At 47.6% G+C, this 15,899-nt stretch overlaps 2 protein-coding genes across 2 annotated transcripts; one reads left to right on the forward strand and one right to left on the reverse strand.

Moving 5' to 3' along the window:
• Window positions 1-3,369: 3,369 nt before the first annotated feature.
• LOC131215534 (uncharacterized) lies at window positions 3,370-4,782 on the reverse strand. The gene is made up of 2 exons (XM_058209924.1): window positions 4,732-4,782; window positions 3,370-4,089 (listed from the first exon to the last, which is right to left on the reverse strand). The coding sequence occupies exons 1-2, from the start codon at window positions 4,780-4,782 to the stop codon at window positions 3,370-3,372; spliced, it is 771 nt and encodes a 256-aa protein (XP_058065907.1).
• A 9,496-nt stretch (window positions 4,783-14,278) lies between these two features.
• LOC131215535 (uncharacterized) lies at window positions 14,279-15,109 on the forward strand. The gene is made up of 2 exons (XM_058209925.1): window positions 14,279-14,314; window positions 14,378-15,109. The coding sequence occupies exons 1-2, from the start codon at window positions 14,279-14,281 to the stop codon at window positions 15,107-15,109; spliced, it is 768 nt and encodes a 255-aa protein (XP_058065908.1).
• Window positions 15,110-15,899: the final 790 nt, after the last annotated feature.

Here is a 15,899-nt window from a genome sequence, read left to right on the forward strand (position 1 = left end):
GAAACAGCAACAACCCAACAACAACAACAACAACGCCTGGCTGAGTTCCCCGTGCGGTGATGCGGTTTTTGTTGTTGCTTTCGCTCACTCACTCCGACCGTTGCCTGTTTTCGTTGAAATCTCGTAGCCCGTTCGTGCCGCGGGATGCCAAACAAAATCTTGCACCAGGTGCGTGCTTTTTCCCGTGGGCTCTCACCCAGGGCACACGGTTTGGTTTAAGTTCCGAGAGGAACGCGTGTTTGGCTTTTTGTTTACCTTGCGGTTCGTGAACCGTAGCGAAAATAAGCCTGTCCCGGGCACCGCTGGCTGGCCTCTGGAGGGAACGCTTGTTTACTGTTGACTGTTGCAACGCAATGGCCACCGGTCGGCTTATTCGTCGGCGAGTCCGACATGCCCGGCCACAAATCAGATGAAGCGACGTTGTTGAGCTACGTGATTCGGAATCATTTTACCTCCCGATGATCTGTTAGCGGGAAGTACGCAAAATTGTTTTCCGGTTACCGTTTTCCGTTGCGGAAGCGTGTGACTGTGAATCCGCATATTGATCCTTAGCCCAGGGTCGCATCAGCAACTGGAGTGTGTTGCTGCGCAAGCAACACGCACGCACTTTTTGTGGAAAATTAAATTGACCGGTTTGTGAATTAATGAGAGCAACACACGAGGAGGATTTCTACGGTTTCGTTTTCTTGCGTCATTCAACCGTGGAGCATGGTTTTGTAAAGTTTTTCAGTTGTGAAAACTTAGTTTTGCCGTTTTCTGTGGATCATTCATGCATCACTTCAAATGCAAAACATTGATTCGGAACATATTAAAGATTGGCTCGTACAGATGCAAACAAAGAAATAATGAACAATTTGATACGGGATACTGTTTTCAATCTATATATTCGATATTTAATTTCCTGCCTGTTGCTGGCGTTGAAGTCTTTCTCGATGCTGATCTTTAGCTTGCGTGCCACGGCTAGCGATGAAGGGGCGAGATCAGTTGCATGCAAGGGCTAGCGTTCAAAGCAATTGTGTGCGATCTGGAGCGCAGGAAAAATGTGCCCAGAAAACACCATCCAGAAAAAGATTTAACGAGAAAAAAGTTGACTTAATGTAAACACAGCGCACAAACTGTTCATTTTGCATTACGAGCATCTAAGAATCTATTGATAACGAATTATTAGTGAAGTCTCTGTGCCTGAGGTGCTATTCGAACAGTGACATAATTCAACTAATCAAAATTGAATCAAAACACGTCACATCAAGCTCTATGTTTCAATACAACGTAAAGGATAATGGAACAAAAACAACTTTTGTGTTTATTCAAAAATTATTTATTTATTCATGCATATCTATTTTGTCCCCGTTACAGTAATCCATACATTTGAGCCAGCGTTTTTTTTCCAATCCGCGAAGCACTTCAAAAAATCATGTTTTGTGATCTTTTTCAGCTCCTCTTCTGATGCCTCAAACGTTTGATGGCTCAATTGCAGCGTCCTTTAAAAAAAGGAACAGGTGGCCAGATCTAGGAAATACTGTGGCTGTGACATCATTAGTGTATTGTTTTTGAACAACAATTCTTGCACAAGCAACGATGTGTGAACAGCGGCTTTTTCATGGTGCCAAAAGCCAAGTTTTGTTTTTCCACAAATACGGGCGTTTCTAGCGAATTGTTTTGCAAATTCTGCATAACAGATCCTTAGTAATGCGATGCTGTTTTTGAACCAATTCGGTTGAAAATCAAAGATGAGCCAAAATAAGTGCAAGCAAAGCAGCTGTCAAAAATTTACTGATCATTCAAAGTGGCCGAACTTGTCAACGTAAGTGAGAGTGAAAATAACGCCTCAAACAAAAATCGAAAGTCGGATGTACGCAACCCGCGGAAATTCAAAATTCCGAATACTTTTTGAACAGACCACGTAGATTTATGTAGTTTATGATGCCTTCTGTTTTAGTGATCGCTCAAACGTGTTCCTAGTACTGTCTTCACGACACTCCTAATTACATCGGATCGGAAAATTAAGCACGCTTTTGCTTGCTTTTTGCGAGCATCAAATCTTGGACCGCTGATTTAATCGCTGTCCTATTGTACCTCTTTGAGTTGTGTTGAGAGCGAAATGTGTCCTATTAAAACGGTATCAAACGATTTATGGCACGGGATGTTTCTCTCTCTCTCTTTCCTGTGTGCGAATCATTTATTCATAGAAATTATCTAACATTTTGCAGTGTGCAAAAATGTCGAGCGGCGTGTTTTTGTGCGAACCTCATCCCAAAATGGAAATTATAAAGCAGAACAGAGATTTTCCCGGCCCCACGCTGCCTCACTGGCAGCAGTTGACTCGGTCGTTAAAGTAGCAATTCATCATCCGCTGTCCAAATGTTATGACACACTCTGTAGCGGTACCGAAACGTGTCCCATCTCCGTGAGGTTGTGGATTTAATTTTCCGGGGCTGGCAAACAGAATCAAGTGTGTCTATATTACTATTTTAACGTTTATTACATCGAAACACGCCTTATTCAATTTAAAAGTGCCTCGCTCTTTCTACCCCCCTTTCACGCTACCCGTTTTTTCGAACGTATTTTTGCATTTATTTAAATCTTCCACTATTGGCTAGTTTGTCGTACACACAATATTCCCACAAAGCTGTTGGTGCCTGGTTCGGTGGCCCACTTCGGTCTCCGGGTTGGTGCTGCGCGGCCAACGCATCATCTGGAGCGATGGGGCAGAGGGGTGATAACATTGCCACGTGCCACCGGCCACCACTACCTACTATGGCTATCGAAATCGCAATTATAGAAATGGCGCCAGCCCTACGAAACAATGGCACCCCGGGCGGTGAAGATGGTAAAACACCCCAAAATCTGCTAAACACATTTCCCACCGACCGAGGACAGGCAGGACAGGCCACGCACGGTGCCACCCCCTGGAAAACCCAATCTGAGTGCCGCGTTGTGAAACTCGCTCCGAGTGATCGTCATCGTCCAAAACGTAAAAGGCACTAACAACAAAAGGCAAAACTAAGAAGCAAAAAGTTCGCACCACATTTCGGTGCTGCTTTCGACTGGTGGCCGAGTCTACTTAAAAATGCATCCCCAAGGCCCTCCGAGCCGAGCGCGTGTTTGATTAGCATTTAGACGCAGATTTCGGCCCACCGTCCGCCATTGTGTGACGCGGGCACGGTCAGGCTCATCTTCGGGGGGAGGTCAGCCACGGGGGCCAGACAGGCAGCGACGAAAAACCACCATCCACGGAGACGATAGCCAAGGCGGCGGGGTCGTTAGGTGATGAAGCGTGGAGCGTATCGGCAATTAAACGGCGTGTGGCTGGGCAGGGCGAGGAGAGTGTGTGGCAGTGGGGGGCTCTCGCTGTCAGGCACCCGGCCACTAGAACAGTCCGTTCGTGTAGCGGGCATTATCGTACGCGGCCCGCGTGTTCTGGGGCGGCAGGTACGTGGGCGCGCAGAAAGTCTTGGTGACGGGCGGAAGTGTTACGTAGGAGGTCTGCGCTGGCTGGGGTTGGCCGGGCAGGGTCTGGGTGACAGTCCTCGTTTCCGTTACCGGGGTGGCCACCGTGTAGACGGACGTGGAGGTGACCGGGGGCAGCTGAATGGTTGTGTAGATCGTTTGAGCCGGAAGCGTTACCGGAGGGAGTGTAACGGTGTCACGCACGGTCGACAGGACTTGACTGGTGCGGGTAACGAGTGAGGTTTCGGTACGCGTGACCGGCGGAAGCTGGACAGTGCTGTAGACGATCTGCGGCGGTTGGGTAACGGTGCGGGTCTGTGTTTCCGTTCGGTAGACCGGTGTGGCCGTAATGCTGGTGTACGTCGACACGATCGGTGGCAGAGTGACGGTGTACGTTGCGGTATTTGTAAGCGTCTGGTAGACGGGCACCGTTGTCGTGATGTAAACCGACGACACGACCGTCTGCTCGTCCTGGTAGGCGGGCAGCATCACTGTTTCCGTCACCCGCTGATAGTTGGTCTCCGTCTGCGTTACGTAGACCGTGTCCGAGAGGGCGCAGCTCGGCTTCGGGTAGAAGTATCCTTCGAACTCCTCCGCCCGTACACAGGCCAACGCGGCCACCAGAATGGCGACGAGTTTCTAGCACACGAGATAACAAGGAGAGACACATTAGTCATCGCAGATTAGGGGCGGCTTTCAGCGCGCCATGTCGCTTGGAATGTCGACCTCAATTCAAAATCCGTCGCCCAGAGTCCCCAACACGTGATTAGCATAAGCCGTGTCGGGCACGGTTTGTGGAAATTCATCACTATCACTAGCGTGCCGTCAACGATCGCGCTCGATCAGGTCAGTCGACTCGTTTCTCGGCACTCTGATCTAATACCTCATCCATCCACCATAAGCTACCGGTTTTTTTTTGTCTGAATAGTTTCGCCTAATTAACACCCAAAAGCGCTGGCCCCGGGCCTGTCCTAGAGAGAGAAGAGATTAACCACGGCGAAGGCCACGAAGGCTCCGAGTGTCCGAACGGAACCTTCCGAAGGGCCTCCGCGAACAGGTTTGCTCATTAACGGAAAAACGAAGTCCTTGGCAAGGGGTTGGACTGGTTGGCGATGAACTTCGCGGGCAGGATTCGGAATCGGAAGACAAACGGAACCCCGGACATCACGTCTAGAGAAGCTAGATCTGGGGATTTGTGCTATTTTTGGCCACCGGCAACTATAGCGCAGACACTTTGCCGTAGTCTGTGCCGCACGTCTTCATCGGCACACTTTGCTTTACGACCACTTTCGATGACGGAAGATCCCACGGAAGTTCTTCCTCGCGATCCATGTTTGTTTGCCATTATCGGATTGGCGTCACCGTACGCAGCCCGACTTATGTAATCCCGGACCGTGGATCATTCACCGGCACGGGTTTGCGGAAAACGAATCCACACATTCCTTGACGGAGGCGATCAAATGAGCTGAACAAACAAACGATCCGAGCGGCCCCGGACTCACCATGTCTAGTGCTCTAGCCCCGAGGCGGGGGATTGATTTCACAAAACAACGCACACACACACAGAGTCACTGGCACGGGTCCTTTACGTCACACCCGGAAGGTCGCGTACGAAGACCGCGGTCCTTAAGATGCTTCGTGGTTCGTGTTGGCTAGAGATCGCGTCGTCGTCCTTGCTGCGGAAGGATCGATTGGGAGCTCCGTAGATCGAACTGCCGGACTGCGGACTGATCGTGTTTCGGCCGCGGGCGGATCTTTTTATATCGGAATCGGCCCCGGCGGGCGCCGATGCGTGGACTCTCTAGAAGCTGCGAGAGTGCGAATCAAGATGTTTGCCTTTGGTTTTTGTTGGCCGCTATCTCATTTTCGGTGGGAGCTTCGCCTCGCTCGCAGACGAAGATCACCTGGGGTGGTTGCACCCGCCAGCAGAAGGGTGGAACCACCGAGCGGTGGGGATTCACCTGCACCGAAGGAACCGCTGGGCAACTGGTGGCACAGCGCTACTGCAGCTCGACTCGCCGCTGGGTGGGAACCGGTGAACGAAACGGAAGACCTTGTCTCGGTCTGAGCGCGTTCTGCCGAAAAGCTTTTCGGAGAAGTTGGGCGCATATTATTAATTCATGCTGCCAGTTTTTATCTGTGGGAACGGCTCTTTCTCGGACACAACCGAAACCGAACGTGCGTTTCGTTTCGGCGCGCTGGCCCCGTTCGTCAAAAAGAAGCTCGTCACGTTACGCGAATCGTGCCCGGGAGATGATCTCTGGCGACAGACGCCCGGTATCAACAACCTTTACGCCGACCCTGGCTTTGCGACGAGTCTGGCAAAGTCGAGACTGGGCGGACTGGGCGGACTGGCCAGTCCCTTTCCTTTTGGGGGGGGTCCGGCGGCACTGTGAGAGTTGCCTGGTGGCGAAATCCCATTTCGGCACGTGGGGAGTTGTTCTGGGAGCATTTCAGGTGTAGCTTCTGATTTCTGTGACTCATGTATGGGGGTTTTCCCCGGGCATCAGTTGCCTGGCATCGATATTTGCCCAAAATCCATAAACCTATTGGGTGTGTGAATTAATCCTTCCGGTTATACAATGGATGGCGTTACTCACTAAATATAACAAATATTTTTTTATGAAATATTTGTTTGATAGCTACTCTCATTACGAATCTAATACAGTATAGGTTTTTTTTGTTAAAGTATAAATAACACCGTTTTAAAGCATTTGAACATGTCAATTTTTGTTTTTGGCAGAAAAAAGGGTCACTGGTGGTGAAAGGGAAACTCATTACAAGAATCCTAAGCGCAATAAGCCCTGGATACAGCCTGGTGAACCAGGTCCATCGCAACCAAAGAGTAATTTTGCGCATTGCGCAAGGGTTATGCTGTGGATATGGTGGGATATGAAAGGTGTGGTGTACTTTGAGCTTTTAAAACCTCATGAAATTATTGAAGGACAATCCCATCAACAAAAATTAATGCATTTGAAGCAAGCTTTGGCCATAAAACGACAAGAATGGGATAAAAGACATGATGAGCTGATTTTTCAAAATCACAAAACTCGACCCTACATCGCAAAACCGGTCAAAACATATCTCGAAAATGTCGGATGGGAACTGTTCCGTTACATAAGTAACGATTTGATTCACTAATTATGAAAGTATTTGAAAAAGGGTCTCTTAGTGAATCGCTGATAAAAATAAGAAGTTCTATCAACACGGAATCGAGAAACTACCTGAAAGAGGGTAGAAAGTAGTAGCTAACGACGGACAATACTTTCATTAAGCTAGTGATACGTTTTATTGTTGTAATTAGGTTACAAATGTGGAATAAAAACCGCACGAATTAATTTGCAGACGATTTTCAATAGAAGCAGCCCAGCGGCGGCCAATAATTTGCCAAGACCAAATTTCATGTTGCTGTGTGGTTCCCCGTTCCGAGACTCGAGAGGCCGTTTGAGCGTAACGTGAGAGGTATTTGATGATCCATACCTTATCAGTAGCCTGCCTAACAGTTCTATCGCTATGTTACTGGAGTCTACCACTGACAGCATTTTGGAACTACTTTTAGACTTCCATTGCCGGGTGGGCCCTGAGTCCGAAAGTTTCAAAAAGAACAATCGAGTGTTAACTGCTTAACAGCTCCGAAGTGGTTCACAATGAAGTTTGTAGTTCCGCAGTTGATTTCCATAACACAGTTTCGAAACGACATCGTCGTGGTCACGATCTTGAAGTAAATCTTGATTTACGTGGCCGACGCGAAAGGACACCATCTATCGAAAACTAACACCACACCGTTGAAGCCATTCGGCCCGGCCATTCGGCAGATAAATACCGGTAGTCTGTTTTCGGTGGGCATACAAACCGTCGGCAGTTGGTGACCGGTCCTTTTCGGGCCACGACCGTAACATAATGAGCATCTTTTGTTTTAAAGTAAACATCATTTGTAAAACATTAGCACCCAACAAATGGCCACGCGCGCGGCGCCGTGTGAAAATGATTAAAGGACCGTCAGCCCACAACATTTGTCCACACTCACTCCTACTGCGCGCCACAGACCTTCACTCGCCCGCGGCATGTGATGCTTCGATGAGCATGAAACCGATTTCACCACTCTAATGGCGCCATCCGAGATCGTAATTGGGCCGCTATCGGGTTTTTGGGCTGGGAACGATCTGTCAACGGTCGGTGGCATTTGGTGGATCCTCGATTGGATTGGCCCCAAGGAAGTGCAAGGCCTTCGAAGACTACAGTACACCCTGATATCAATTATATCTACATCAAGGCCCGTGACGCCATGAAGCCACCGAACGTGGTGGGAGAAAGAGAGAAAGAGAGAGAAAGAGAACCGCACGAGAGTGAGCCGTAAAGGTTGGTCCACCCAACCGCGAAGATGTCACGAGCGGCGCTCGCGCACCATTAGTAATTATAATTAGTTTGCCATCCAAATGGAGCCCCGCTCCCCCGCGCTAAGCCAACATATTGGCTGGCGTTCCGCCCGCTGGTAATACGAAACTAATTTCAATGCTAGAGCGCAGGATGCTGCGAACTCTCGCGTCCACCACGCGGCCTATAACGCAGTCTGCGGGCCGTTACGCAAAAAATGGGGGCCTTGCGACGCGGAGCAGAAATGCTGGCTCTGCTCGTGTTTGCCACCTCTCCACGCAAGCGCAAGCGACAGGTGGGCCTCCAACGTATTCCGTTTTCCAGCTACCAGGGACCCGCAGCACAAGGAACCCGGCAGGCGGGCTTCCGTGACCTTTCTCGTGGAGAAGCTCCACAGAAGCTTGAAGCCACTCGAACCACTTGGTGCGGAGTCAGTCAACAGGGCGTTCGAGGTGAGCGCACTTGCCGGAGGGTTTGACATGCCGCCCACGGGTGGGCTGTGGTTAATTGCCGTCGGGCCACAATTCTTGGGCTGTGCTGGACGATCGGGAAACAGTCCGAGTAGAGCGGCAGCAGCATCGTGTACTGTCGTGCTAATGAAAGTCAAGGTCAGGATCATTATTGTGTGATCACCAGTTTTTTTTTGGCAACCGACCAATATTTACCTAACGGACGAGAGGGCGCTTCGGTCCGCGATCGGTGATCATCTGCGCCACGGAATGGGGCGTGCAAACAGATCGAGCGTAATCGGTGGTTTCACCGATGCTCCGACGGATCCGGTCACGAGCAGCGTGGACTCGCAGCAAGTCCTTGGGATAAAGTTAGCGCCCGCTTATCACCGGGATGGGGCCATTGCGCGTTACGAGAATCTGCAAATTGAGCGTATCCTTGTGGGGACCGGCGAGCGTCTGGACCCACGCACGCAGACCTTGACGCTGGTTAGCGGATCTGGCTTGCAGCCACAGCGGCTTGCAGGCCACGGTGCACCGTACGGAGTTGCATCACAGAATTGCAGTCCGTCTAACGCCTTTGCAATCGGTTTACGGTGGACAATGCGAAATGGGAACATTAAGCACTGGGCGCTGAACTGCTGCTGCTAATGCTGATCGATCGAAGGAGATTATTTTGGGATTAGAGTAACAAGCTTAGGTGTTTTTCATTCCACCATTTTGAATTTGTGACAGTAATTCTTCTTCTGATGTTTTTTGTTCGGTTTTTTTTCAACGATTACGAGAATCGTGTGATTTATTATCCACGTGTTTTGTCACCATATAAAGACATCCGTATTATGTCAAATGTAGTTTCATAATTTTGACAACTTAAGTTGCTTCGAAAAGTTATTAAAAACTAAAGTGTTTATTATTAATGACTATAAAACCTGTATGTGTTTGGGGCAAATAAATGAATTGTATGGGTCGGTAAGGATTTGATTAGGATTAATTAAGAAAGCAACTCAAATTCAACCTCAACATTGTCCATAGCTGTTCAGGTGTTTTCTATTAAAATTATGTTCAATCTCTTTCGTCTCTGAGCGTCAAAACCTGTTCAATTGGGCAGCAGTGATCCCTCGCTGAGAGACCATTAGTTTTTCACGATGTCCAGTTGGTTGCCCCATTTAAGACGTCGGCATGACTTGGAGATCAGAACTGCTCCACGAATTACTGTGGCGGGTCACAACGATCCTTTATTGTCTATGTGTCGTACGTATAATCTTTGTTCCCCTCATATTGACTATAACATGTCTATTCGTCGTTGTCGTAGTTTGCTTGATCTCGCATCCTTCTAATGGCAGGTTACCAGTTTTTTGTTCTCGTCCTCGCCAGTTGCAGTGTTAGGTTAGTTTAGGTTTTGTTTAAGTTAGCTAAGTTTATCTTAGTCAACTAGACTCTGTTTGCCCATTTTATACTAATAATTTTATACTACATAAATAAATGTTTCTCAGCGAATTTTTGACCAAAACCAACACGCCAATGATGCCAGAGCCACCGTAGTCGTCAGAACTGGCCCCGTATGACTTTTTCTTGTCCCCGAAACTGAAGGAGCCCTTGAAAGGATGACGCTACGCTACGATTGGGCAGATAAAAACGACATCGCAGGAGGCGTTGAACAAGATCACTAAAAATGATTTTTTCAAGTGCTTCGAGAATTGGAAAAAAAACATTGACTTAAGTGTTGCCTGATGGCAATTACTTTGAATGGGACAAAATATATATTTATGAAAAAGAGAATATTTTTTGAAAAAACCCAAAAGCCCCAAACCTTTTTGAACAGCCATCCAGTACATCCAAGATTGTCCAATAAAGCATCGTCCTCGAAACATTATAATCGCTGTCGCTTGGCATAACTATGCACACTGCCGTGACGAACTATTTGTTCGCACCTTTGTTGTGTGACGAATGTTGATGCGATGAATATGTTGTCTATTATCGCAATTACATCGATGAAAATAATGCATCCCTTTGTGCCGCGCGATGCGGCAATTGCATAATTTCTCTGCCACGCATTACGACGCATAAAGGCACGTGCTGTTGGCCCTTGTCGGTCCTTAAAGGGTTCGTAGCGCTCGCTCGACGATCGGTTCCTCAAACTTCGTTCGCTCTATTGCTCCCGTCCCGTCATCAGCTTGATGATGAGCTGACCTTTAAAACGGTAATTTCGTGGTAATGTTCGGAGGCACCTAAGTACAATCAATCAAAGCGAACCCACCGACCACCGAGCGAGCGAGAAGGTCGGTACACACGGGGCCGCGTGTGCCAAGTAGGAAACGATGCGATTAAAATCATGCCTCGTGTCGAGTTTTTGTCTTCTGTTTGGCGGTAAATGTTTGCCCGGGTCATTGTACACGCATAGATTTGAGCATTTTTTGGGTGGCGTTTTCTTTTTCTTCTGTGCCCTCAACCATCCCCATCAACAGTCGCGATTGGCGCGTATTGCGAAAGGCCGGTCTGTGATGACATTTTGCGATCAAGAAATTGGCGGCCCTCGGCAGATGTTTGATTTTTGAGTATGATTTATTTAGTTTTAAGGCAAACAACAACGGCCGCCCATCCCTCTTCGGTTCGCTAATCTCGAAGAAGCATTAATTTTTTATCCCTCTCCGTCGAATGAAACGATCTATTGTGAGTGGCCGAAGATGAATAGCATTCTTCACCAAATAAATCCGGCTCGTGCGGCGTTCCAGGGATTGTGGTGGTGATGTTGTGCCTTTTTTTGGTCGGTCTTCACACCTAAGCATTGGCCACCGGGTTGGAAGCACCGGAAGGTGTTAAGTTCAAATTACACCCCTGACTGCGAATCGCGATGTCGGGATTTTCCGCGCCGAAAAGATCCCCTGTCGGGCAAAGGGTTCTAGGCGATCCAGTGCCATTGTCTGAGTTATTTGCGGAATTATTTTAAATCTTATTTGACGTCCTCTTGACATTTGCAGACCACGGTTCGAAAGACGACCGGGAGTGACCGAACGGGGGTGACATTTTCGGAGAATAATTGCTGAAGATCGGACGTCTGCCTGTCGTGTGGTGGCTGTCGGAAATACCTTCTTGGAATCCGCGGGATCTTCGGGCAGAGTTCGTCGGACTCGCCGTGACGTCGCGTCGGTGGGCAGTCAAAATCCGGGTCTGGTTGGGACAAGTTTGCAGATGAACCGGATACCACCGTTACAGCCCCTGGTCAGACAACTATTTAGTTCTCAGCCTTTCAACGGCTAGCCTTCGCTTCAATTTGGGCTGGTGAAGTCGCAAAATATAGCAAGGTATGAATAATGGACAGAGGGTTCGGTGTTTGGACAGTTTTGCATCATAATACCGGTGGTCGGATTGTGTCAACAAGTTTGCTATTTACTTAAGCTGCATTTCGTGGGCCTAACCTAGACGAAAAATTGTGTGCGCAAAGAAGAGGTGAGCCTCAAAGTTGCCCTGAATGGTGTGTCTATGCGAGTTCGACTCGGCGACAGCTTCCAGATTGCACGAGATGCTGTCCGACAGAAATGAGAAGCTCCAAAAGCATGCCAGCTGTGTGTTTAGCCATCGTGTTGTGCAATATATTATAGATTATTATTCATTTTCCATCCAGTCCAATCCAATTCAGTCAATTAGAAGTGATTAACATATGCTATGCTTCCGAAACTTCGCAGTCACATGTGAGGTGGTAGTGGGGCCAGCTGAATTTATTAGCCATTTCGGTGCCCCGTTCTCATGACGTTCTGAACTGCCTTCGGTGGGTGCTCTGTTTTCGGTGCTTAACTACTTCTTCACGATTCGTCCTTGAACAGAAACGAAACGGTTCACGCAATCTAAAATGCTCAACTCATCAGATGTTGGTTCTCTGTTTGCGAGAATAATTTTCACTCTTCAGAATGGCGGGAATTCTCGCGAACCCGGACTTAGATTGGCAGGGATGGTTGTTCAGGAGCGATATTCGGCTGCTATATAAACGATAGACAAAGCTGTGGGAGCGGGTTTCATTCTCGATTTGGACGGGTTCCTTCGAAGCCCGAGAGCTAGTCTGGTCAGAACATTAATACTCATATTTGAAGAAGTTATTGTTTAGAGAAAGCAAACGGTCAAAAGTTCAAAACCTGTGATACTACATACCTACCATGGTAAGAGGTGTATGGTGCTGATCTGAAACACAGTTTTAAAGAAATGCCGATCTTTTTAGCGTAACCTTGTGCTATTACTAGCCATCGGCACCGCGCTAAGTGAGCCACATTTTGGATACTTCTACCCAAAACCCACACCGCTCTGCCTTCCGGAGGTGTATGTCCACACGATCATAGACTGCCCGATCGAACCATTGGTCCACTATGCCACGGTACACGATACGGTGTACCTGACGAACTATCTCACGTCTACGGTGGAGAAACCTATCTACTTAACGTCGACGGTAGCCGTCCCGAAAATCGAGTATGTTACGCAAACCAGCACCGTCGTCGTGCAGCCGAGTCCTGTCGTACAGTATGTGACTGAAACGGTAGTGTCGACGATCGTGAACCAGGCACTGTGTGGGGACAGCACAGCGAACTCTTACGTGGCTCCCCCGTTATCGTACTTGCCACCTCACCCATCAAGCCAGGCGTGAAGGATATTTACTTCGAGCTGTTTGAATAAAGCCAAGCAATGATATTTAAGTTCTTTCCAAAATTGGTCTATGTGTAATCATTTAAAATATGGTTTTTAGTAGTTGATGGTCAGGTCATTTTTTGGTTCTGTTTAAAAATTGTAAAACAATGAGCTTCGAATCGAAATGAAGTGATAATTTTGAAGATTTAAGAATTACACATCAAATCTGTAAGAAAAAAATCGAGACGAGTGTGATTTAGGCAAGTAAGAATAATAAAGTTAATACTATACTAATAGATTCTGAAATGCAAAATCATTTACTTATAATAAAGTTGTCGAGCGAAACTTTAAAAAGGAATGTGATTTTTTAAAAATAAAGTTGTAAACCAGAGGCTTTGGCTTGAAAATATATAAAAAGCGAAAGAGATCGACTCTAATTCGTGGCATTGGGCAATAAAACGTTTGAAAGTTCCGTCAAATCAATCCAACATCAGTAAAGAAAGTCATCTGGCCTCACATTGGTCTGCGTGACATTTGAAACACATAGATTCAGTTCAAGTTACTTGCCCATTACTTGGCTCAACCTCAACAACAGCAACTCAACAAAAATGTAATTTTCAAAACGAATTTTGAGCTCTTCGTCTTCGATTAATACTTCGCAAGATTGCCGATTAAACTGGAACTAATAATAAGATAGCAGCAAAGCTTTTATTATTTTTTTTATTGTTTTAATTTTGTTATAACTTCAGCGTTGCTGTTATATAAAAGTAGCTTCGACAGTTGCATCGATTTATTTCTTTCAAAACGTAACCCTAACCATTAAACCCACTTTGGGCCGTGAATAGTTTTGGGGAGAGGCACCATGTACGGTAGATCTGCACCGATACATGCACCGGACATGGTCTTGACTTACATTTTCTCGTACCCGTACCGGCCCGGGTTGTTACGTGTTGTGCGTTGGGACATCAATTTTCTCAATGGAAGAAATGGCCGAAAAATGGCCACAAAAATTTGACCACACTGCGTCTTGTTTGCCGCGGCAATTTTCACCTAGTGAGCAATTCACTAACCGTGTCTCCTGTGCGGCGAAGTGGGAAACCTTTGGCTGCCATCCACGCGAAGGATTTAGCGGCTATCCGTCTACATATATATAAAGACTAACGGTAAATCAGGTGGAGGTACCAGATCCGATCAGGCCTTCGCAACGAAAAAGTGTCCAGTGTCCGGTTGCCAACGTCGTTGAGGTTTTGCTAGTATCAGGTGGAAGTCAGGCTGAGCGCCGACGAGTGAGCGTTAGTTAGCGGCTACTGTGGAACGCAAGGTCCGGTTCGACGCTGCGGTCAGGGTGTGAATTGGGTTGCTAAGTGTGCTGTAATCGGTTCGAAAGCGAAACGATGTACGTAATAAGGGTCGTCATCGCTCTAACGATGGTAAGTGATGTGTTCTTGGCGGGTCCCAAGAGAGATTCTATGAAGACCTTTGTTCTGTTCCAGCGTAAACTGGCACTCCTGCTGCTCATCGGTTCGGTTTTGGGCGAACCGCACGATGGATACTTTTACCCACGACCTACGCCACAATGCCTCCCGCAAGTGTACACCGAAACGGTGACCGATGTGGCCACCGAAACACTGAACCACTTCTTCACCGACGTTAACACCGTGTTCCTGACGGACTATCTGACCTCGACGGTGTTTGTGCCGAGGGTGGAGTTCCTCACCAGCACCCTCATCGTACAGCCGAGTCCTGTGGTCGAGTACGTGACGCAGACCGTTTTCTCCACGATCGTCGCCCAAGCCGACTTCGGTGGAGTGGCACACTTTGAGTCCGAGAACACTTACTTGCCACCGGCCCCCGCGCCGTTACCTCCGCCACCGCCGCCGCCGCCACCACCGCAGCTGAACCCGGTGCTGTTCAACAATGCCCTCCAGGTGCAGCAGCCTCCGCCATTCATTCCACTGCCGCAGGTATCGCTGCCACCGGTCCTGGATCATCCTGTAACCCACCATCCGTACGTGGCGTTTGACGACGGTTCTTCAGGACAACGATCGCTCGGCGAGCCGATTGGCGAGATCGGCCAACAGTTTGGAGGGAGCGGGCTAGTCAGTGGGGTTGACATCCTCCCGCACCTTGGAGCACTGCCCCCAGCGTTCGATGAAGAAGGATATCGGTACAAACGAAAGCTTGACGCGGGGCGTTCGTCGAAAGCACAGAACCGTTCAACGTAACACCGGCTGCAAGCGTGGTGCATACTTTTAGGCGCAACCAATTTACGGGTAACGCCACGAAACGCACATTTAAATTCAAATACTCGCTCTTCATAAATCGAATCCACATGATGCCACTTTTCTAATAAAACATATTAAAAACAATCAACCTGGGACCTGTTTTCGTTGTGTGGTTGTCGTTGATTAATGCGCCTCTAATTACGCGCTTTCGCCAAGAAGCACGTGCGTTTCCAGTTTATTAATTATTGTTAATTATGACTTCAGACAAGAGACCGCTCAAATGATTCGAGGTTAAGGTTGTATAATCTCGTACCCGCTCCGGTCAATTTGAACCTCTAATTTACGCCACAAGGCAGCTTACCGTATTTTTCCGTGTATACCGCGCACCCGTGTATAACGCGCACCCATATTTTAAGAGAAAAAAAATGGAAAAAAAGTTTTTATCATACATATTTCAGATATCCAACAAATGTCCAATGATAATGATGTACGAGGGGCGTTAAAAAAATTCTGACAATTTTGTATTTACGCGAAACAATTAAGCGAAACTGTAAACGAAACTGTTTACATTCGACCAAACATGGCTTTTCGACGTCCAAACCTTCTAGGCCCTCTGAAAAAAGTTTGAACCATTGATAAGCGCTGTTTTTAGTGTTAATAGCATCAGCATAAGCCGAGTCAACATTTAAATTTCGTCCGAGCTTTTAATTTCGTTTTTTACACAAAATTTGATACAAATTCTTTGTCATCAATTTTTCGGAATAAACAAAAATCACCGATGGGCCAAGAC

The sequence above is a fragment of the Anopheles bellator genome, chromosome 1 (genome assembly GCF_943735745.2).
Source record: "Anopheles bellator chromosome 1, idAnoBellAS_SP24_06.2, whole genome shotgun sequence".
Lineage (NCBI taxonomy): Eukaryota > Metazoa > Arthropoda > Insecta > Diptera > Culicidae > Anopheles > Anopheles bellator.